The sequence below is a fragment of the Zonotrichia albicollis genome, chromosome 25 (assembly GCF_047830755.1).
Source record: "Zonotrichia albicollis isolate bZonAlb1 chromosome 25, bZonAlb1.hap1, whole genome shotgun sequence".
NCBI classification, from domain to species: domain Eukaryota; kingdom Metazoa; phylum Chordata; class Aves; order Passeriformes; family Passerellidae; genus Zonotrichia; species Zonotrichia albicollis.
Window position 1 is genome coordinate 5,737,395 of NC_133843.1, and position 22,846 is coordinate 5,760,240.

The 22,846-nt window shown below is 47.4% G+C and overlaps 1 protein-coding gene and 1 long non-coding RNA gene across 3 annotated transcripts; one reads left to right on the plus strand and one right to left on the minus strand.

Moving 5' to 3' along the window:
* Nucleotides 1–1,250: 1,250 nt before the first annotated feature.
* On the plus strand, nt 1,251–22,457 carry HP1BP3 (heterochromatin protein 1 binding protein 3). Of its 2 annotated transcripts, XM_074558387.1 has the most exons (13): nt 1,251–1,403; nt 9,552–9,749; nt 10,146–10,248; nt 11,455–11,605; nt 11,942–12,101; nt 13,053–13,196; nt 13,996–14,076; nt 15,752–15,906; nt 16,571–16,661; nt 17,310–17,469; nt 19,451–19,562; nt 20,458–20,595; nt 21,314–22,457. In XM_074558387.1, the coding sequence occupies exons 2-13, from the start codon at nt 9,654–9,656 to the stop codon at nt 21,597–21,599; spliced, it is 1,677 nt and encodes a 558-aa protein (XP_074414488.1). In that variant the 5' UTR covers nt 1,251–1,403; nt 9,552–9,653; the 3' UTR covers nt 21,600–22,457. The 2 variants fall into 2 exon arrangements, with proteins under 2 accessions (XP_074414488.1, XP_074414489.1); XM_074558388.1 differs by lacking the exon at nt 9,552–9,749 and having other exon boundaries at nt 1,256–1,403.
* Nucleotides 15,265–17,362, minus strand: LOC141731765 (uncharacterized). The gene is made up of 2 exons (XR_012583721.1): nt 17,232–17,362; nt 15,265–15,473 (listed from the first exon to the last, which is right to left on the minus strand). It is a non-coding gene; the product is annotated as an uncharacterized LOC141731765 (long non-coding RNA).
* Nucleotides 22,458–22,846: the final 389 nt, after the last annotated feature.

Genomic DNA, 22,846 nt, shown 5'->3' on the forward strand with positions numbered 1-22,846 from the left:
TCACAGCAGGGATAAAAGTGCCTAAATAAATGGATAAGTGCCCATATGGTCTTCAACTTGTAAAAACACAGATGTGGAGAGAGGCTGGCAGGAGATGGGTAAAGATCAGTAGAGAAAATAAAAATGAGAAAACTGCTTGGACAGGAGACAGCAGATGCAATTGCTGTGGTGTATTAGGAGCCACCATCCCTGGAGCTGATCAAAATGTGTGGATGTGGCACCAGAGAACTTGGTTTAGTGGTGGCCTTGGCAGTGCCATGGGAAAGGTTGGACTCAATGATCTTAATGTTTTTTTCCCAATTTTAGTGATTCTGTGATTCTAAGCATGCTTATGGCAGAAAATTAGGATAGGTAGGGAATTGAGGAATTCTACCTTAAACTCAGGATTAGGTAAAGCAGTGGGTTTTGAAGGAAGGGGGGAAAAAAGAACATCCATTGGTGTAGCTAAATAAAGTGAACTTGGAGCAAAAGTGTAGCAAGAGGTATACAAGAAAAGCTTGGGTTTTACCTCTCAGTGTATCTGCACAGCTGAGATTACTGTGACACTGGAGATACAAGTGTGGGTCACACCTCAGCCCTGGTTTGCCATGATAATCCTCACCCTGAGCTGCGGAGACAGCAAAGCATCGTCAGGAAAGGGATCCTTCCCACACGGGAGAACCTGTGAGCGTGTTGGGACAGAAAATTCCCAGCTTGCAGCCAGACCTCAGCGCTGTGTAATTGCGGCAGGCAATAATTACACAGTTAATGAGGGATGAGGCAAAGGGAAGGCGGCACTAGGGATACCGCAGAGGGTGAGAAGAGCACGCAGCAAGAGGCTAGAGGTGAGATACAGGCTGGAGTGCTCCGGAACGGGAATTCACAGGTACACACAGAATAGCTGGGGTTGGAAGGGGCCTCTGGAGAAGATCCAGTTCAAACCCCTGCCTAGGCAGGGTCACCTGGAGCAGGTGACACAGGAACACGTCCGCACTGTTCTGGCAGGGCTGAGGAGGCGGTGGCGTGGTTGTAGCCTGGGGGGGACTGTGCTGAGGGCCCGGCGAGGCTGAGGGGGGCCCGGCGGGGCTGAGGGGGGCCCGGAGCCGCCTCTGTCCCCTCAGCGACCCCGCCCGGCGGGAATCGCCTCAGCGCCTCAGTGGCGGGAAGCGCGCGCAGCCCCGCACCGCGCACGCGCGCGTTCTCGCGCGACGTGGAGGCGGTGAGGCCGGAGGGGAGGGGGGAAGGGGGCGGAATTCGAAAAATGCCCGCGGCCTCCCATTGGCCGGCGGCGCCACCCGGCCACGCCCCCCCGCCTTGCGCCGCTGTCCCGCCTCCCCCGCCCGGCCCCGCCCCTCGGTCGCCCCCCCGGTCCCGCCGCCGCCGCCGCCATTGGAGGCGCCGCCGCTTTGTGTCCGCCGGGCCCGGTGAGTCCCGGCCCCACCCGCCCCCGGTGCCGCGCCGGGCGGGACGCGGGGCCGCGCCCGGGAGGCCACGGGTGCTGCGCGCGAGGCGCGGGGGCGGCCTGGCAGCGCCGCTGAAAGGGCCCCGGAACTGCCCTCAGCGCGTCCCCCCCGCCCTCCCTGCCCTGACAGGCCCGGGGGAGCGGGGGTGTCGCGACGGAGAATCGCGACACGCTGCGCGGGCACGGCTCGGTGTCGCGGTGGGCTCGGCCCGTGTGGTACAGGCCCCGGGCCTCGGGTGTCCGCGGGCCCGGCGGGGCCTGGCGGGGTGCGGGCCCTCACAAAGGAGCCGCGGGGCTCCAACCCGCCTCAAGCACGGCTCTGCCGTCCCGCCGGCACAGGGCGAGCCCCGGGGAAGGTCAGCGGCGGAAGGGGCTGGCAGGGCCGCGACACAATAAATAATCGCTATTTATAAACTTAGGGAGCGCCTTGGCTCCCTCCGCGGCCTTCCCGCCTTCGGCCGCTCGGCTGTGCGGTTGTGTGGGGCTTTGCCTGCCTTCACTCGCTTCCTCAACCCCGACAAGTGCCACAGCTCGAGGGGAACCTCAGTCTGGCTCTGTTCCCTGAAAGAGATCCCTAATCAGAGCCCCCGGCGCTGATAGCGATGCATACAGACCTACGTGCGAGGCTCCCAGCGCCCAGGTGCTCGCTGCCTGCCTAAGGAATGTTAATCACCCTCATCCCGTGGTGCACAGGTTCTCTATAGAGAAAGCTGCTAAATTCCACTCTGCAGCGGGGCTGTTCAGGCAGGCTCCGTTCCTGTATCGTGATCTTTCTTGGCACTCTAGGCTGTGGGGTGGTTTTGGGTAAAACAGCCTAGAATGGCTTCTGGGGTGGCTCTTGCCAGGTCACGGTGCCCCACCACCTTCCCTGCTCCACCTGAGGACAGCTCCAGGCTGGGAACTGATCCTTACCACGTGTATTTTAACTTTAATTTCCCCATAACCAGTGTCTCCAAATGACTGGGGAGCTGCCCAGCCTGTGCTACAGACGAAAAGTTGGATTAAGTGAGTTTGTGGGTGTGTTCGCTCCTTTATACAGTGTAGCAGGGACTGATCGCTTGAATAGTTTGTTTATAGCTGTTGCATTTCTCAGATACTCGGGGTGTTTCTCACTTCTTAGGAGCCCTACTGAATTATTTCTGGGTTAGAAAGTGTGTCACTTCCCTATTCTTAACTAACTGTTAAGTGTTGCACTCTGATTTCCTAGCACATGACTTTTGTTTGCTTTGACCATAAATAGTATTTTTAGCATCTTCAAGAAAGAGTTGGCCGCAGTCCTTGGCTGGGAGCTCCCATTGAGGCGGGAAAGGTTGGGAAGGGCTCGTGTTTGTAAACAGCGTCCCTTGTCCGTGAGAGCAGAGGGACGAGTTCAGTTCGGGAGGGAGGTGCTGCATGGACTGGGCAGGAGAGCACAGAACTTCCTCAGGTGACACTTCAGAAAATTGTTGGATAGAGTGGGAGACCCTTGGAAATCAGGAATGGGTAGTGAAAAACAAAACAAAACCAACCAAAAAAAAAAAAAAAAAAAAAAAAACCAACAGCAAAAAAGCCCCCCACATCATTCCTGATTCCTGTTGGGGGGAAGAACCTGGTGTAAATACCCTGAAAAAATGGGCTTCTTTTGGAGCTTTCTCTTGTTTACCTGTGTGAGCTTGCTAATTAATGATCTTCCCAATTCATCATGCACATTGGTCAGGCAGAAGCTCCTTGAATTGTTTTTGTCTTCAGGATATATTTTCCTGTATTTTTTCCCCTTTCAGCACAAAGTGACATTTAAATCTCTTGGCAATGTTTTGTTACAAGTGACCTGGGGTCCTCAGAGGATTTAAACTTCTGTGAGAGGGAATAGAAATGTTACATTGATGGACTATAATGGGAAGTGTGGGTAGATTTCTTACAGACTGCAATGAAATAATGGCTTTTATCATGTATAGTTTTGTCTGTAGAATAATAAATGATAGCTGAATAAGTAGTAGTTGGGAGGAGGGTTTATGCTGTTGTTTTAAATTTAATCTGTCTAGACAAGGAGGAGATTCCCTATAAAGGGTTCAAACCCTGGCATATAACACTTGCAGCCTAAATTTTCATTCAGGTGTCAGCAGTTTGTCAAAATTCATGAAGTTGGATCCTGAATTAAGATATTTTATCCAAGGCTATGAAAACTTTCAGCAGGGGATTTTCATGTTGGAGTTGTTTTAACTTTGTGACCTGAGCTTGTTTCAAACTTGTGCAAGATAATGGGGGTGAGTTTATCCCTCAGTGGCCATGTGGCACAGACAGAGTGTGGAGAATTTGGATCATTCCAGCCAAAAACTGTTCAAAACTTGTAACTGTCCCTCAGAGCTTGTCACCATCCTGATCCTGAGCATCAGTGTGGGGATGGATTATTTTCACACAGCCGTGCAGGCAGAAATTCTGCTTCATATGAATCCCTTGGCTGAAGTTTCTGTCAGTTTTAGGTGTGATGCTGGTGTAATTTAAGCTTCTTGCTGACTGTGGCTGTTTGGGGACATGAGGAAAAACCCCTGGGTGTAGGAATGGAAAATAATCCAGGCAAAGGAAACAATCTGTTCTTACAGCTTTCAGTGCAGGTCAGAGATTGCTGGGGAGAGAATCACAAACCTGGAGTGGTTTTGTGTTGAGCTGGTGCTGTTTGTGTGGAGAACAGGGGAGGTGAGCCATGGGGGGTTACTTCTGATTTAATTAGCACAGGTGGGGATTAATTGAGCTGGTTTGGGATTGGACCCTACAGAGACAAGTGCTGAGCTCAGCCCTGGGTGGGAGCATCAGTCTCACTCTACTAATGTACCAAGTTTTATTTTTGTTTTGTTTTGGGTTCTTTGGGGTTTTTTTTTTGTTTGTTTGTTTGTTTTGGATTTTTTTTTCTTCAGTGAAAGGAGCGTCTGTGTGCCCAGAAGTGCAAGATTTAATTTTTGCTGTCTCTGTAAAACTCAGGTCAGCCAAGGTGTAAGTTGGGTTGCATTCATGGCATTCAGAGTTAGAGACTCAAATTTAACACTGAACAAAAATGTTTTCACATGGAAATACATCTTTGGGCTTAAAACCCCCTCCTTTGGGTCTGTAAGTGAATTCCTGTGGTTGGATGCCAGAAGTGTGAAGGATTTTTGCTGTGCTCCCTGAACCCTGGAGTTGGGGGTTTGCAGGGAAGGATGGGTGGAGATGGGCCCTGTAACCCAATTCCTCAATCCACTGAGGAATTGCTGCCTGGCAAGGGGAGCTCTGGGCTCAGTGCTGGACCCTGCTCCTGGTTAATTGAAACAAGCTGCTCCATGAGGGCTCAGGTGCAGCCCTGGGAGCCTCCACAAATGCAGAGCTTGGAGCTGGATCAGGGGGAATGGTGGCCCTGAGGACCAGGACAAAACTTGCTGGGTGCAGCAGGAGTGATGGGAATGGCAGCTGGGAGGGAGTTTCCAAGTGGGTTGACAAATAAGGATCAGAAGTTGGAAGTAACTTTGTATTCTTTGTCCAATAACACATTTTATCAATCTGCAGGACTTTTGGCTGGTTTAAATGACTCAGTACTCCTGGGCTGACCTAGCCAAGAGCACAGGCAGCTCCAGGAGCTGGGAAAGCCAAAGGCAGAGGGCTGGAACCCCTCAGTGCTCAGCCCCAGCTGGGAGCCCCTGACAGACACATTTGCATCTGAGATGTGGCTGCTGATATTCTGTGACCATGGACACACTGAGGGTTTGACACTGGGATATTCTGTGGCCATGGACACACTGAGGGTTTGACACTGGGATATTCTGTGGCCATGGACACACTGAGGGTGTGACACTGGGTGATATTCTGTCACCTTGGACACACTGAGGGTTTGACACTGGGATATTCTGTGGCCATGGACACACTGAGGGTGTGACACTGGGTGATATTCTGTCACCTTGGACACACTGAGGGTTTGACACTGGGATATTCTGTGGCCATGGACAGACACACTGAGGGTTTGACACTGGGATATTCTGTGATCATGGACAGACACACTGAGGGTGTGACACTGGGATATTCTGTGACCATGGACACACTGAGGGTTTGACACTGGGATATTCTGTGACCATGGACAGACACACTGAGGGTGTGACACTGGGATATTCTGTGGCCATGGACAGACACACTGAGGGTTTGACACTGGGATATTCTGGGACCATGGACACACTGAGGGTTTGACACTGGGATATTCTGGGACCATGGGCACACTGAGGGTTTGACACTGGGATATCCTGTGGCCATGAACACACTGAGGGTGTGACACTGGGATATTCTGTGGCCATGGACACACTGAGGGTTTGACAAAGTATCTGCTGCCACCTGGGCTGGGTGTTTAGGGAACAACTTGGAGATTTTCAGGGGCACAAAGGCTTAAAAGGGTTGTGCAGCTTGCAATTTAGAAAGTGATGCACTTTGGCATGTCTGGATTTGCAGAAGTATTCACATTTCCTGTGCTTTTTTTCTGCAGTTTCCAAGTCATTAAAATACTCTTGTGTATTACAGAGCAGTAAATAATTCTCAATAATCTCTAGCCTGGTTTTTAAACCCAGTTTTACTTTGCTTTCTAAGGATAACAAACAGCTGTTCTTGCTTGCATCACTTGTCAGGCTGTTGGATTTGTACCCTTTGACACTCTGCCTTCTAACTGAAACCCTTTTTTTGCCTTTTTTGACCTCATTTCTGGGCCAGTGTGGTGTGCTTTGTACCCAGCCACATCTAAGGGCATCAGTCACCTGTAGGTGTCGTGTGACAGTAAGGGGACACCCCAGTGGCCCAGGATTGGACACACTTCCTCCTTTTTCCATTGCATATTTGCTTTCAGCCTGCTCACCCTGTCAGTTGGAGTTTCTGCCAGCCTGACACTTGGATTGCCACATTCAAAACCTAATTTATCCTGAAGCATTTTCTCTCAAAGGAGATTGAAGGCTGAGATAACTTTAAAAATCTTACAGAAATTCAAAAACTCAGTTTTTTATTTTTTATTTTAATTCTTGTATTTCTTACAATAGTGGAGGGACTCCACACTTTGGAAATATTATCAAGTATGTGTCTCACTTGAAGCCTCTCTTTATTTATTCCTAGTGGTGTGGTAGTTCAGGAGGAAATTACTATGGGTGGTTCAGAGTAATTCCTGGAAAACTCTCTGTGCTTTTGGATTTTCCATTAGCAGCTACTCCCTGAGCTGGGAGAGTGGGCACATCCCTGCTCATGTGGAAATCCAGATTTAGGGGGGTTGTTGCTTATCAGCTCTTTGCTTTGGAATAACCAGGTCATGATAGTCTGGGAGCCTGTGAACCTGCAGTTTTCCTGTAGAAAAGGAGTTGTAACTCTGTGAGGAGTGACTTTCTGCACCTTGATGAAGGTTAATATCCTGGAGGTGTTTTCACTGCTGATGTGATTCTCTTTTTCTGACAGCTGATCAGATTTAAACATTCATTAAAATCACCCAACAACCACCTTGAAAATCCATCCTCAGCTGGTGCCTCTGCCCCTTTTCAAGGCACAGTGTTTGTTTGGTGTTTGTGTAAATGCAAAACACAGTTGTTCCTTTCATTTTTTAATTGAGTGATGGTTGTGATTGTAGCTGTGGTTCCCATTTAAATCTGTCTTTTGAAATGATGTGTCCAGGTTTGGGTGACTTGATTTCCTCTTTATTTGGAGAGGGGAATGAGGTTTTCTATATTGTCATTGCAAAACTTTCTCTTTTTTTGCTGTATGTTTTTGATGACCTGAATTCAGGCCTGTTGGTGTTTGATACTTCACACTTGGTACAGAAAACCCCTTTTGATGCCACTGTGGAGATCTGGTTTATTTGGAGAGGGGAATGAGCTTTTCTACACTCTCATTGCAAAACTTTTCCCTTTTTTGCTGTATCTTTTTTGTTAACTGAATTCAGGCCTGTTTGTGTTTGATACTTCACACTTGGTACAGAAAACCCCTTTTGATGCCCTTATGGAGATCTGGTTTATTTGGAGTGGGGAATGAGCTTTTCTATATTGTCATTGCAAAACTTTCTCTTTTTTTGCTGTATGTTTTTTGTTAACTGAATTCAGGCCTGTCTGTGGTTGATACTTCACACTTGGTACAGAAAACCCCTTTTGATGCCCCTGTGGTCAGAAATGTGCTGAGCAGGCACAGTCCCTGCCAGGATGCTCTCACCAGGTGGAGTTTCTGGGCTTGCCCTGGAGATCAGTGGAGGGAATTGTGCTCCTACCCCTTTGATTCCCTGGGAATGCAGAGACAACCAACAAACCTGAATTTATTTCTGCTGGATCCCCATTAGTCTGCATGTATTGTAGGCACAGAAGTGAGGGGTTGTGCTAAGTTGTACTCTGGAGAGCAAAAAGTCTCCAGTGCTTTACACAAAAGGATTTTCAGAACTCGGGGAGTTTTAACTCAAAGCTGGGAGTGCTGTTGTCATGCATGTGTCATGCAATCACACAGCTTAAAAACAATGAAATCCCAGGACTGTGTCAGCCACAGTGTGGCTTGTGTGTGTTTTTTAATCCCAGGGAATGCATCTTTTGTAGCCCCCAACTGATTTCCCTGAGGGGGAATCTGTAGTTGGTTATTTTAAGACTCACTTCAAAATTCTGGCATTTCCTGAAAGGGCTTTGGTCTCTGCTTGCTAAAAGAAACACTGGATATTGAGCTGAAGCCTGGTGAAAATTTTCATTTCTTTTTCCTTTCACTCTCCACACTTGAGGAAGAAAGATTCCTTAAAACAGGCCAAATTTTTTTTTTAAGTGCTGTGCTGTATTCTGTATATTCTAGTTGGCAATTAGTGTATTTTCACATGCTGACATTTCACAAGAAAGCTTCGTGCATCTCATTTTTTTGTTTTGTTGGCATGTGCTGTGTTTTGATCTTTCTGTTTTGTCTCAGAAGAAAACACCCAGTGCCTTTGGGCTTTGCTTTCCCTGGTGCTGAGGCAGGAGCAGATCCCTGTGGGTTTTCAGAGTGGCTGTTCAGTTCCTGTCAGAAGTGCCTGATTAGGGATCCTCAGTGCTGAGTAATGACAGAACTGTATTTTTGGGCAAGAAAATGTTGGTGTTGTACAGAGCTGTGCAATGGGGAGAGCAGTGCTAAAAATCAGCTTGGAAATAGGGCTGGGGCTGTTCAAGAGGAAAACACCCAGGCTGGAGAAATACCTATTGAAAAGGAAAGTTTCTGCTGAGTGCCATAGCAAAAGGAGACCCTCAGGAGGTGAAACCAGGGCATTTGGCTGTTTGTCTGTCTGTCTGTCTGTCTGTCAGGAGGGGAGGAGGGCAGGCTGAGCTGATCTTTGGATCCAACTGGGACAGGTCTGGTGTGCTTTGCTGGGGCTGAGGCTTTGCCTCTGAGGTTTTTAAAGGGATGCTGAGAGGAAGTGAATGAGCAATGAATCCTGGATTTGTGATGGATTTCGTGGAGCCCCTCTCCTTAGGAGAGGCCAGTGCAGGCAGGTGGGCAGCAGGTAAGAAAGGCTGAAAAAGCAGAATAGTGATAGGGGTTGACACTTGATGAGGGTTAAACCAAGCTTAACCCTTTTGTTATCCACAACAGTGCATGTGTTTGGAGCAGAGCTTTGGCAAGTTTATGTTTTCTGGTAGAAGGCATGGAGGCTGCTCTTCTGAATGTCTTTTTTTTTTTTTTTTTGTCAAAAGATCCCTTAATTTCTTTAAATTGCATGGGGTTTAGTTTGAGGGGGCATGGCTTGTGTTCCCAATGCTTGGATCTTCTGCCTGTAATGGTGTAATGCTCCAAGTGCCAACTCCTGCTTTCACCCAAATCACTGAGTGACCAATTCCCTCAGCCAGGGCACAGTGCAATGGCTGCATCTCATCAATGCTTGCCCTTAATTTAAAGAGCTTTTTTATCTTTCAGCCATCTTCTAATGGAGCAGGTCTGGCTTGCACCTTCCCCATTTCTCCTCCACCCATAGCTCACCAGTTTGCATCCATGTTTTAGCACTTTTGTTGAATGCAAGTGTTGCTTGTCAGTTGTGTTAGTCATGAGCTGTAAGTCATTTATCCTTTTCTTTTGAATCTTTCATTTGATAGATACGTGGACGTAGATGTTTTTGTTTTGTTAATTTTCACACCACATCTTTTCTGTACTTTAGGTTGACTCCTCACTGCACTGTGAAAACCATTAGGAAAAAGTCCTTGGGGTTAAAACCTGGGGCTCCACAGTTACCTGCACTTGGGTCTAGAAATTATTTTAAATGTCGACTGATCTGTCTGAAGCTGAACCCGTGCATCATAAGGCGCTTCCACTCTTAACGGGAGCTCAGCTGATCCACACGGACAAGTTAAGTGAGGTAGGGGCTGGCCCTTTCTCCAAGCTTGCCCTTGGATCAGTCCTTGGCTTCCAGTCCTGCTCAGGGTTACTCAGTGCTCTCTCTGCCCTGCTTCTAGGAAACTGGGAGTCTAACAAGCTCTGCTTCCCCTTCCCTGCTTTCCCTGAGATGACGTGTCTGGCAAAATCCTCAAATGCTCATCTCAGTTAATTTGGAATTCAAATTATTTCTTTTATAACCATAAACCGTGGAACTATCCTCTCCTAGTATGCTGATTTGAGGGCTACTATCTTTTAACATCCTAAACAATCCAAACCAGAATATTTCTACCTCTGCTGCTTTGATTGATTTTAATCCCATTTCAAAACTTCCCAATTCTTTCCAGCACCTGTGCTGATTTTTGTGTGCTTTTTGTAGAAAGTGGAAGACGACACGATGCCAATCCGCCGCTCGGTGAACGCTTCCTCCCGAGAAACTCCTCCCAAGAGCAAACCTGCTGAAGGGGAAGAGGTCAAAGCAGGTACAGCCATACTTCTAGAAGGGTTCCTGGATACCCAAACACAGGCTGGCTCTGAAACTCCAGGAAACACTACAGCCAGCATGAAAATATTAATAATGTTTGGTTCCCTGTCACAGGTTTTTGCAGGATTTGTGTTTTGCAGACATTGGTTTCAGTCTGAACCCACTTGTTCTGTCTTTTATACCCTATGTCAGTCCAGACATGAAAATATGGCTAAATATTGTTCCTTTTAAGTTTGCACATCCTTTAGGTTAAAGAAATTATTAAATTTCACTAGCAGCAAAAAGATGGTTTGAGATCAAAAGGTGCAGTTAATGAATAGAAAAACAGAGTATTCAATTTTTTTTCTCAATTTTTCTGAGCGAAAATGTTTCACCACAACATATCGTGCAATCTAGCTTGATATTAACGTGACTGCTTTTAGCAGCTTGGCCTCAGTGTCCCAGAATGTTTCATTTCACTACTACAGTCAGTTGGTTTCACTGATTTTGTTCTCTTTGGTGTCACAAGTAAAAAAAACTACCCACAAAACTGACTCTTAATTCTGTGTATTTTAAAGGCCTTTGTGGGAAAACTGCACAGGAATGTATCAGAAATGCTTAAGCTGCTCAGAGCAGTGTTGGTGGGCAGTTATTTAACGAAAGAGTGTGGAATTTAAGTTTATATGCATTTTATGTAGTAGGCAGCCCAGTCTAAATGTCCTCAGCTAAATGTACTTTTATGGATTTTTGATTTCCTTGTTAAGTTGATTTCTGACTGGCTTTGATCCTTCTGATATTCAAGTGCTCCTGCCAATGCACATGCCACCCAAAGCTTTGCCAAGTCTGGGAAAATGTGATGGAATTGTAATTATCCCTCAGGTGCTTTGTGTTTGGAAACAACTGGGTCATAAGCAAAGCTACTTCTTAGAATTCCAGGCCTGTTTGCAACAGCAACTTGTGGAGTTTAGAGAACACTGTTGGAACTGGTTAATTGTGAAAATGTTGCATGATTTTGTTTGTAGTTATTCTGGCATTTGAGGGCTGATTGCACCTTTGTTGAAGCTCTTTTCTCTTCACTTTTTAAATTGCTTTTAAATAACACTTTTAAGTGAGTGAAAATAAAGTAGTGGGGTGTGTTCTTAAGTTTAGCTTCTGTTCCCTCTACCTCCCTAAAGAATAAAAGCTGGTTTTGGATGGTAACTTGATGCTTTTTCACATTTTCTAGATGCAGAAGTCACCTCTGAGGAATCTGCCTCTGCTGGAGAGGAGCAAGAGCCTGAAACCGTGCCTGCTGCATCCAGTGAAGCAGAACAGCCAAAGGAACCTGAGAATGAAGGGAAGGAGGAAACAAAGCCCTCAGAAGAAACCAAAAAGGAGTAAGGCTTGGTGCTGAATTTGGGGATTTGGGTGGGATTCTGAAGGAAGTCAGGCCCTATAGAGAGAAAACATAGTGGGAGAGAAAAGGAAAATGAGTGCCTTAAGGTGCTTCTAAAGAAGAAGGTCTTGATCAAGTGGAGCTGCTATTCTCAAACATTTGAAGCTGGATAGAAATGTTGTTTCTATTTTACTAATAGAAACATCAAAGTGGTCCTTAAGTTACATTAAATAACATCAGATTTTCTGGGTTTTTTTGTTATTGTTGTTGCTCTTGTTTTGTTTATTGTCTTGTTTTAGTGCCTCTTGTCTTACTGGTGCTGTGCATTTCCCCTCAGGGAGAAGGATCAGGCCAAGGAGAAGGAGAAGAAGGTGAAGAAGACCATCCCTGCGTGGGCCACGCTCTCTGCCAGCCAGCTGGCTCGGGCACAGAAGCAGACTCAGATGGCAGCCACCTCCAGGCCCAAGATGGATGCCATCCTAACCGAGGCCATCAAGGTGGGCAGGACACAAATGGGGTTTTTATTCCATTTGTGTTCTAAACCACACAATTCCAGCTTGTTGAGGTGCAGGTGACAGTGCTCTGTGTAAGATGGGTGTGCTTGTCCTGGAAGCCTGACATGTGAGTCCCTGAGGATGATGATTTCTTTGTTTAAAATTTGTTTCCCTCCCTAATTACATTATGAGGAACAGCTAGGATGGCAGCTTGGTTGATTGCTGTCATAATTTTGTTTGCTGTTCCTCCTAACCACATTTAACTTCATTTACCTGGATTCATCCATCTATTTGATACATGTGCTTTCTTTTAGCATTAACTTGCTCTAACTCAGTACAGATGGAGATACTGTAACCCTGCATTCCAAAGTCTTGGTTTACTTGGTCTTGGTTTATTCAATCCCTCCTGACTGTTAAGAGATCTCTGCTGTTGTAGCTGTGCTGCTGCTCTTCCCTTCAGAGGAGGCCTGAACTTCACCAGCCTCAATGGCAAGATGGCCTTTCCATCTATCTTCAAAATATCTTAGGTTTTGCTTGTTTACTGATGTCAATCCTCCATCTTCTTAAAAAAATAATTGGCAGATTGTTCTAACTTAATGATTACTCAGTCTGGCATTAATAAAGTGTTAGTAAATCAGTTGTGCAGCATTGCCAAAAGGTGACTATTTTGTATTTTAAGCCAATCTGTGTGAGGGCTTCAGAGCAGGGGAGTAGTAGATCTGTAGTAGATATAGATATCCTTGCTGTGCTGCCTTTGTGTTGTTTGTGTTGCTCTTCAGCTACTCAGAAAAGTTCAGTGTTTTGTTAGTCATGTTTTATACTTGATTCACAGCGGGGAAAAGGCCAGCCCCAGCATCCTGTGGTGGCCCTTGTGCATCAGTGCAATCTCTGTTCCTCCACCCCACTCAGGATAATCAGGTGTGGGAGGTTTCTCACGTTCTGTGTCTGTTCCAGGCCTGCTTTCAGAAGAGCGGCGCCTCGGTGGTGGCAATCCGGAAATACATCATCCACAAATACCCTTCCCTGGAGCTGGAGAGGAGGGGATACCTCCTGAAGCAAGCACTGAAAAGGGAGCTGGAGAGGGGAATCATCAGGCAGGTAAGAGCTGCTTGTGGAGCAGCACTGGAGATGGCATTGCTGAGGAGGGACTGTTTCCAAGGGCCTGGAGTGCCAGCACAAGGGGATGGCTTCAGAGTGCCAGAGAACAGAGTTAGATGAGGTGTTGGAAAATGATCCTTCCCACAGGGTGCCCACAGCAGCTGTGGCTGCCCCTGGATCCCTGGCAGTGCCCAAGGCCAGGCTGGACGGGCTTGGAGCACCCTGGGACAGTGGAGGTGTCCCTGCCATGGCAGGGGTAGAGCTGAGTGATCTTTAAATCCCCTTCAACCAAAACCATTCCATGATTCTGGGAACTGCACAGCAATTCCTTAACTCCATTAGGAGGTGTGTGGAATGAGCATGTTCTCCTCATGGAGGTTCCTGAAGCTCTGTCACTGCTCTGTTGGACACTGGCAGGATTTCAGCCCTGCTGTGTCAGATGCATGCCTGGCACCGTTGGGTTTTGTGCAATTCCTGCTGTTTCTGGGTGTTGTGTCACACAGCATTGCAGCAGCACGTGAGCCTAGCAATGCCACTTCTGCAGCAGTGTGGGGTTTAACACTGAAATTTTACTGATAGCTGTGTTATCTGTCAGGATATCCTGGCCAGCACAGCAATGTCCCAATGTCTGGCTGCAGTTTCTGATCTTACTGAAGTTTCAGTGGGTTCAAGTCAGGCCTCTGCTGTGAAACTGCAGGGTGACAGTGCATTCACAATCTGCATCATGAGAGTTCCTCTCAGGCTGTTAATATTCTCAGTTACTCTGTTAAGGACTCAAACTGACTTTCTCTTGAACCAGGTGAAAGGAAAGGGAGCTTCTGGGAGCTTTGTGGTGGTGTCTAATGCAGGAAAAACTGTTCCAAAATCCAGAGACAGAAAGGTAAGATGGATCATTTTAAACAACACTCTGACATGTACTGCCCTGAAACACATGTACCTTACCCCATGTTCTCAACCCAATGTGCTCCTCCTCCCTGTGCTTTTTCTCCCCAACTACAGCAATTAAAACACCCATCCCACTGGGATCAGAAAGTTACTGTGAGGAATTAAACCCAAGTCAAATGATCAAAATCTCAGTTTTAAAATGTTTACATGAACCCCCTAGGCTTTGGTTCAGAGACAGAAAACTGAATAACCATGAAACTCTTCTTCTGTCTTTACTGGGCAGAGAGAAATGCCCCTCAGGTACTGGAAGAAAGTTTTGTGCTCCTGCTGTGTGTGTTTATCTGTTGTGTGGGTAAAGATTCCAGTCTTTAGGACTGAGGGAAATGTTTTCCCATCAGCTGTGAGGACAGAGGGAGGAAGAAGAAAATATCCTCAGGCTTCTGGAAGAAAGCTGCTGATGCTCAATGTTGTTGGGGAAAGGGATGGTTTATTGAGTTTCACAGTTAGTTGTGGTTCCAGCACTTCTGATCTCCACTCCATGCTGTGTTGAGTGTGTGAAACCCATTCCTAACGCTGCAGTTACAAAATGTTTAGCTGGAATTGCCAATCCCTTGGGATTAGACAGGTGCCATTAGACATGGAACACCTTGGTGGTCATCTCCTGCCTCCTGGGGAGACCAAAAGCCCTAAAACTGAACTTGGTAAGGGCCATGAAGGAAATGAATTGCAGTTCACTCACTGACTCCACAAGAAGTGAGAGCAAGGCAGCCAATAGCTGCTGACACATCACCTCTGCAGCACATGGGTGTCTTTGTTCCCAGTTACTTTCTCAGCAAAACAAATGTTTTGGATGAATTTGGCTGGCAGGGGAGCAGCTCCCTCTCCCATTGCACTGTTTGCAGAGCTGCTGTTCAGCATCAAATCACTGAACTTCAGCACATTTTCTGGATAAAGAACAGTCTATTTTTCCCTCATCATCCCCTCTCATAGTAACAAAAGGGGTGGAGAAAAAGTCAGAATGGAACATTGGCTTCAATCAAGATTTTATTGTGTTATTTCAAAAAAAAAGACTCCTGTTCAGCTGTTCATTCTGGGGAAGAGGAAGACTTGATTTGTGTAAACAGGTTCTGTCTTTGAGTTTTAAGTTTTGTGTCAGCATGTATTATCATTTTCACAGAAAGGGTTGTAAAGCATTGGCACAGGGGATCCAGGGAGTCACCATCCCTGGAAGTTTTCAAAAAACTTTAGATGTGGCACTTGGGGGCATGGTCTGGTGGTGAATATGTCAGTGCTGGGTTAATGTTTGGACTTGATGATCTTGGAAGGCTTTTCCAGACTGAATAATTCTGTGATTTTTCTTCTGTCTCACTGAAGTGTGGCAGAGGAAAATGTCTATAGCAAGAGGAAGGAAATCATTAAAAATCCAGATGTTAGGTACTCAGCAATTTTTATTTGTAAAGCCTTTCTAAAACTCCTATGAAAATTCAGATTTTCTGTATATCTCTTAAGCTGCAAACTGTTTCAAGTTGTTAAAGAGCTGCCTTACAGCTCCTGAGTTTGCAGCTCAGCAGCAGTGTCAGGAACATTTGTGGATGAGCCACATGTGCATTGCTGGTTCAGACACCCAGAGTTTTGGGCCCTGCTGATGCATGCAAGTGTGTGTGTTCCAGAAAAGCACTTCAGCCCTGAGCACAGAGCAGCAGGTGAAGCTGGAGGATGTCCTGCCCCTGGCCTTCACCCGCCTGTGTGAGCCCAAGGAAGCTTCTTACAGCCTGATCAAGAAATACGTGTCTCAGTATTACCCCAAACTCAAAGTAGACATAAGGTAAGTGCTGGAGTTGCTTTAGGAAGCAGAGGACTGGGGAAACTGAGCCTTCCTCTGGTTCTATCTCACTTCACAGTGATTCAATCTGGTATTTAAGCCAGCTGCTGCTGCTCTGAGTTACAGGGCCTGTGGGAAAGCTTGAGTAAAAGCTGGGCCTTTTCTTGTGTCCCTGACACCAGCAGCAGCACTGCTCTGTCCACCTTAACCCCACCCACAGCCCTTCACTGCCTGGGTGTGAAGGGCTCTCCTGGGGTCTTGTGCCCCTTGATCTGGATGCTTTAGCAGCACATGCAGCAATCTCTGAGCTGACCTGTACGAGCTGAGGCTTGACAAAACAAAACTAGGAAAACCCTGAGTGTCATCTCTGTCAGGGTTTTGTCAGCCCTTGTTTGCCTGTGAGCTGAGTGCCCACCACATCCAAATGTGCTGCTCAAGGTGAGTGGGTCCTTGCCAGGACACCGAGCCCGTGCCACCACTCACCTCCCAGCATGGTGCCACCTTCTGCCCAGGCAATGAGCCTCCCTGACAGGTCTCCATTTGAAGTGTCTGCATGTAGGCAGACACTGTAAATGCTGCTCTGCTCACATGCTGCAAGCACTGTTTCTCTGTTTGTTTTTGGAGCTGTCAGTGTGTGTCAGTAAAGCTTTCTCCTCCTGTGTTTCAGACCCCAGCTGCTGAAGAACGCCCTGCAGAGAGCTGTAGAGAAGGGCCAGTTAGAGCAGATCACAGGGAAGGGAGCATCTGGGACATTCCAGGTCAGAGACTGGGTCCATCCTTGCTGAGCACAAGCCTCGGATGTCAGTCACTACGCCCTGTCCCCTGGTTTCCCTGGGCTGCCCTTTCTCCAGCAGTCTGGCACGCTCAGCCCTTGTCCAGTAGGACTCTTGTTTTGCTCTCGGTCTCCCTGTTCCCTTGCTGAGCGTGCTGCATGCACTGCTCAGCTCTGACTCACCAGCACAGTAGGGAGCTGGTGGGGTAAGCTTTCCTTTCCATCCCTCTCTGGAAGTGCAGCAGGTACCCCAGATGCCTGCAACATCTTTTACTCATGTGTGTGCCACGGAAGTCTCTTGGTTACATTTGGTCCGTGGGATGGAGGAAGAAGTGATTTATTTTGCTTTCTTTCTTTCCTCCCCTGAGCAATAGGCCCTTAGACTGCCACATCCTTGCAGTGTGTTTGGGGGCTGGGGTGAGGTGTTGCTGGTAAAGCCCCCCAGGCCAGCTGACTGGCTAGGCCTGTCCTCCCACCCCCAGCTGGGAGAGCAGCGTTCCCTGTGCAGTGTTTTAATATTAAACGTATCTGTGCTAATGCAGGAGCGCCGACCCACCTGGTGCAGAGGAGCTTGTCCTGACCTGGTTTGGGAGAATTTTGTCTTGATGCTTTTCTCTTCCTCCTTGGAAAATAGCTGAAGAAATCAGGGGAGAAGCCCCTGCTGGGTGGGACCCTGATGGAAGATGCCATCCTGTCTGCTATTGCGGCCATGAACGAACCGAAGACCTGCTCCACCACAGCGCTGAAGAAGTATATCCTGGAAAATTACCCAGGGACCAACTCCAACTTGCAGGGTAAAGTCCTGATCCCTGTATCACTTCTGTTCTGCATGCTGAAAGAGTCCTGCAGCTGCAGATGTGCCTGTGCAGCACCTTTAATCTGCTCTGTTGAGCTTGCAGAGCTTTAAACTGCTCTGGGAGCTGCAGCTGCTCAGCTCTTTGTGCTGCAGAGATGTTCTGGGGTTTTAGCTCCCATCAGTTGCTTTCAAGCCAGTTCCTGAGACAGAATGCATGATTCTCTTGTCTATAGTCAGGAAGGGGGAATAGTATTTAAGTACTTTATTGTTCTTAAATCACGAAGTTGATTTCATATCTCTCTGCTTTGAAAGGGACAGCAGCTTGGCATCAATGCAGTTCCTAATTGCTTTTTATTGAGACAACTTGTGTAGTTTAACTTTTTTAAAAAATTCACGAGCACCCCTCTTACTGATTTGTTTGAGGCCCTACTTTGCATCTGATTTTAAAAAGGTCAAGCAAATAAGGAGAAAAGCCAATTTTATTTTATTTGGAAGGGAGATTTGGCATGTCTTTGTTTCCAGGAGTGACACCAATGTCTGGTTTGATTTTTGCCTGAGCAGAGGCTTTCAAGCAGATGTTTTGGTGGCTTATTTGGGTTGTTTGGGCTGAGTCCCCATGGAGTTGGTTGGTGCTGGAGGTCTGTAGGGACAGGCTGAGGTCCCAGTGGTCTCTGCTCAAACCTGAACATAGATCAGTTTGTTCCTGTGGTGTCACCGAGCTGGTGCTGTTCCTCAGCAGCAGAGAGGAGATTTCTGATCCCACAGTCTTTACCTGGAGCTGGAGCACATCATCAGCACAGCTGTTTGGTGCAGGGTTACTGAAACACAGCACAGGTTCCAGAGCTGAAGAAGCTGCCCTCAGGCCTTCTGCCAATTAGAAATTGATGCTGAGTGAGACTTCTTAATCTCAGGGCAGGGAAAAGAGGTTCCAGGCTCCCTAAGCCCTTGCATGGTTTATTTTCAGGACCATTGGAAATGTCCCTGGTCCTTGGGGCCTGTGTTGAGCCAGCCTGCAGTGCTTGTCACTCCTGCAAGGCTGATAAGGAAATCTCAGCTTGCAATCTGTTGTTTTCTTTCTCCTTCCGTTACATAAAAGGAATTTTGATGATCTCTGCTTTGTTCTGAGAGAACCGGAGGAAGATCTGGTGAGATGTGAAAAGCAGGCGGGTGCACACTCAGAGCTCTGCTCTCCTCCCAGTTTATGGCTCGCTGCAGACCTGAGACTTGACTGGAGTCAAATCCCTGTGTGCTGTGATTGACCTTTGACACCCAGAGTGAAACCAGCTTGTGGTTATAAAAGCTTTGGAGCGTGCTAGAGAGTGAACCTTGTGTTTTCCTGGGAGCTCAATATGTAAATGGCCCCTCTAATTCAAGCTGAAAATGGTTCTGAGCTGACTAAACCACCCAAGCCCTTTGCCAGAGACAAAGATCCCCTGTACTTGCACAGTTTGAGTTTCAGTTCTTACACAGTACACAATGGAATGGCTGGAATAAAAGTCTGGAATAAAATACTGGAATAAGGAGTTCATTTGTTGTATTTCTAGACCAAATATTTTACCCTTTAAAGAGCAAAACAAAAAGCAAACCAGAGTATGGGTAAAGATGCAGCACATGCAACATTTAGAACATGAGGAGATGAAAACCAGGGTAAAAGGCTTGTTTTGAAGCACACTTTAGAGGACATTCTGAGGGTTAAATTTGGACAGAGGTAGTTACACAGTGCTCTTGAATGACTTTTGAAGGAGCATCCCATGATCAGGACATCTGAAATGTGCAATGTTCTCAACTCCTTCCTTTGGAGAGTTTAAAGCCACTCTCACCAGGTGCTCAGGAACAATATCTTGTATCTTGCTCAAATTGACTGAGAGGATTTCCCATCCTGACTCCAGCTCTGATTTCAGAGGGCACAGTAGAGAGCAGTAAGATCAGACAAGAGGCTAAAGATAGTAACACAACCTTTCTCTGATTTCTTTTCACAGTGCATCTACTGAAGAGAACCCTGCAGAAATGTGAGAAGAATGGCTGGATGGAGCAAATTTCTGGGAAGGGCTTCAGTGGAACCTTTCAGCTTTGCTTCCCTTATTATCCCAGGTAAAGAGCTTGTCTGTAAAATGATGTTCAGGAGTTTTGCACAGCTCAGGTATCAGAGCTGGAGTTCATGAGCCAACCTCCTATTTACAGGGGGGTTATGGAGGGTTTACTCACTGGTGAACTGCCACATTGTCACCCATGCTCTGGATAATGGCATCACTTGGGTGAACAGAAAGTTGGCTCCATTAGCAAGGGGAGCTTTTGAGGGCAGTAGAAATACTGAGCTCCCTGCTCTCAGCTAGTCTGTTGTGCTGCTTTTGTTTCAGGCTGGGCTATTTAAGTGCTCTGTGCTAAAACCAATTCACCTGAGCAGGGAGTGGGGTGGGTTCTCCATGCCAGGGTGCTCCTGAGGAGCAGGACCCAGCTGTTCCTTCCTTGAGGGAGGAGAGGAGGGAGGATGACCTAGATTAGCTGCTCTGAGTCTGAACCTGCCTTTCTTCTCCTGCTGGGAGCTGATTCTGTGCTGGGACATGTGGAGCCCTGGGATGAGCCCTTGGTGTCCCAGGAGGAGCCAAATGGCAGCAGAGTCATTGAAGTGCTCCCCAGCTCCTTTTATTGCACATGTGAGCCCCCACAGCTTCAGCCATGCTCTGCTGCTGGAGTCTGATCCTGCCAAAGGGGATCCTTCCCTGGGTTTGCAGGGGAGGAGCAATGAGGGAGAGGAAAATGGGGAAATGGAGAAGAGACAGCTTAGGGCTGGTACATTCCCAGGCTGTCATGTTTCTGCCATTGCAGGGACTGAATAACCTTGGTTTGGGACAGCAGCAAGCACAGAATTCCTGGGGGTGTTTCTGGATTGGGCTAAAGGTGCAACCTTAGAGGAGAGCCAGGCTCACCCAGGGCCTGGAGTTGTACCTTAGATGCAAATCAGGCTCTGACCAGACCCCTCTTGTAGCCCAGATGTGCTCTATCCAGAGAAGCAGCAGGATGAGGATTCTGAGGAATCTGATGAGGAAGAAGAGGAGGAATCTGAGGAGGAAGAAGAATCTGAAGAGGAAGAGTCTGAGGAGGAAGAGCCACCACCAAAGAAGAGGTATGGCAGCCTGAGAGATGAGTGAGCTTCTTTGGGTGAATAAGTGTTTGTCACAGCTGCAGAGTGCTCAGGTGTCTCTTGCTGTGGTCACCTCTCCACAGGGCTGTTGCTCACAAATGTTGGCAGAAGTTTCTGGTCATTCCTTATTCCAGAGGTACTGACCTCCCCCATTCCAGAATTTGAAGCCTTCCTCTTTTCTCCTCAGATGAGAGACAGCCTGTGTTTATTCTTTGCGTTGCCTTTAGTCTCCTGCTTTAGAAGTTGTGATGTTTCACATTGAACTTTTTGTATTTATTGTTGCCTTAAAAGAATTCTTCCCTACAATAATTATTTGCAGCTCTGTAGCCAGATACAGAACCTGCCTCACTCACAATTTGGACTTAATATGAATGTTTGTTAAGTAATAAAATCCCATTTAGAGGGGAGAGATAGTGCTTAAGGCTCTTAATTGTTCTGACAGCTGACTGATTCACTGTCATTATTTATATGTTTATTTGCCTAACAAAGGGGTTGGAAGCTGGCAGCTCTGTGGGGATGGGAAGTGCTCAGTGTAGAGCTACCAGAGGAGCTCCTGCTCTTTGGGATTTAGCTCATGGAATGTGCTGGCAAAGGACAGGGATGCCAAGATGTGCTTCATTTATGCAAATTGCTGACAGCAGCTCTGCTCTGGGTACCATTTGTGCCTCCACTGAGCTCCTGTGCTGTCTCTTCCTGACAGGATGCAGAAGAGACCACCCCCCAAATCCCGGAGCAGGGCCCCTGCGATGAAGCGAAGAGAATCCAAACCCAAGCCAAGGAAAACCCCCACCGCCCGCCGGGGCAAAGCAAAGCCCCCTCCCAAGGTGAAAACCCCTGCTAAGAAAGCCAAACCAGCAGCCCCAGCCATCAAGAAAGCCTCCAGTGGCAGCTCTTCCAAGAAACCAGCAGCCAGTGGGAGGAAGGAAGTGAAACCCTCTGCCAAGGGCAAATCCACCATGAGGAAATCTCTCCGGGCAAAAAAGTAAAATGTTTCCAATGTCAGGGAATCCCATGGTCAAATCCACAATCTTGTTTTATAAGTCAACGTGCATTTGTATTTTAGTTCTGATGCTTAAACACTTCTTTAATTTTTTTTTAATTTTTTTTTCTTCAATGGGAATGATGGGGAAAAGCTGAAAACTAAATCAAACCAACCCGAGCATTCGTTAGATCTCGATGCTGTGCCTCGTGCCTGCCCCTCCCCTGGAACAAGTCATCTTTACTTTCTGCAATAATTTTAGGACTTTTCTAGGACGTCTCTAATCTGTACATTTATGGTATTCCACGTGGGTTTTGGGGTGGGGAGGGTTGGCTTTTAAAACAATTCTTCAGAGAAGATCTTTATACCTTTAGACAGCAGGAAAAGGATGATCAGGGGAATGTGATTCTTTACTGAGAAGGTGCCGTGGCAGAGGAGTCCTGCCTAGATCCCTGCATGCCGAGGTCCTTGGTGCTCCCATGAGGGAGCTGTGTACAGACAGCACTTGCACTGAGCCCCGAGGTGCTGCTCTCCTCAGCCCCAGGCCCAGGGCTGGCTGCTCAGTCGGATCCTTGGCGTCTCCTGAGGGTCTGGTGCCAGAGGGGCTCCAAAAGGGGCAGCTCTGGGGTAGGCGGGTGATTTGAATTAGTGTTTCCACGCCACATCTGTTACCTTAAAACCAAAATATATCAAAGTCTTCTTGAATCCAACTTTCAAATGTTTTTAAGAGATGAAAAGCCTGAGTTTGTCACCTCTTGTTTACCCTTTTTTAAAGAGAAGTTGGAGAGCTATACAATTGCTAATGTAGAGATGTTGATAAGTCAAGAACATGCGGTTTGCTAAAATAAAATGAAACTAGATTCCAGGCCTGCCTTCTATGTCCATTCTCCTCGCCCCAGCTGCTCCTCCTGGAAAGGTAGAGAGGAGGGAGCACAGTCACCATGGATTGCTGCAGGGGCAGATCTTTGTTCAAAGCCAGCGGGATTTAGCCTGAGCCACTGCCAAGCTCTGTAGTTGGACCAACTCCTGACCTTTTTCTTCCCTGGTTTCTCTGGAGACAAAGGTGAGTGAGAAAAAAAGCTCTGTTGGAACCTCTTGCTGGTCCTCTTCTCCCCTTGTCAGTGATCAGTGAGGAGAAAAATCCCAGCTGAAACCTTCTCCCCTGGCCCTGCTCCCCAGAGCAGCACCTGCTTCAGAGCTCACCTCCTCCCCACTCTGCTGTGCCCAGGCAGCGATGCCAACGGGACCTGACAG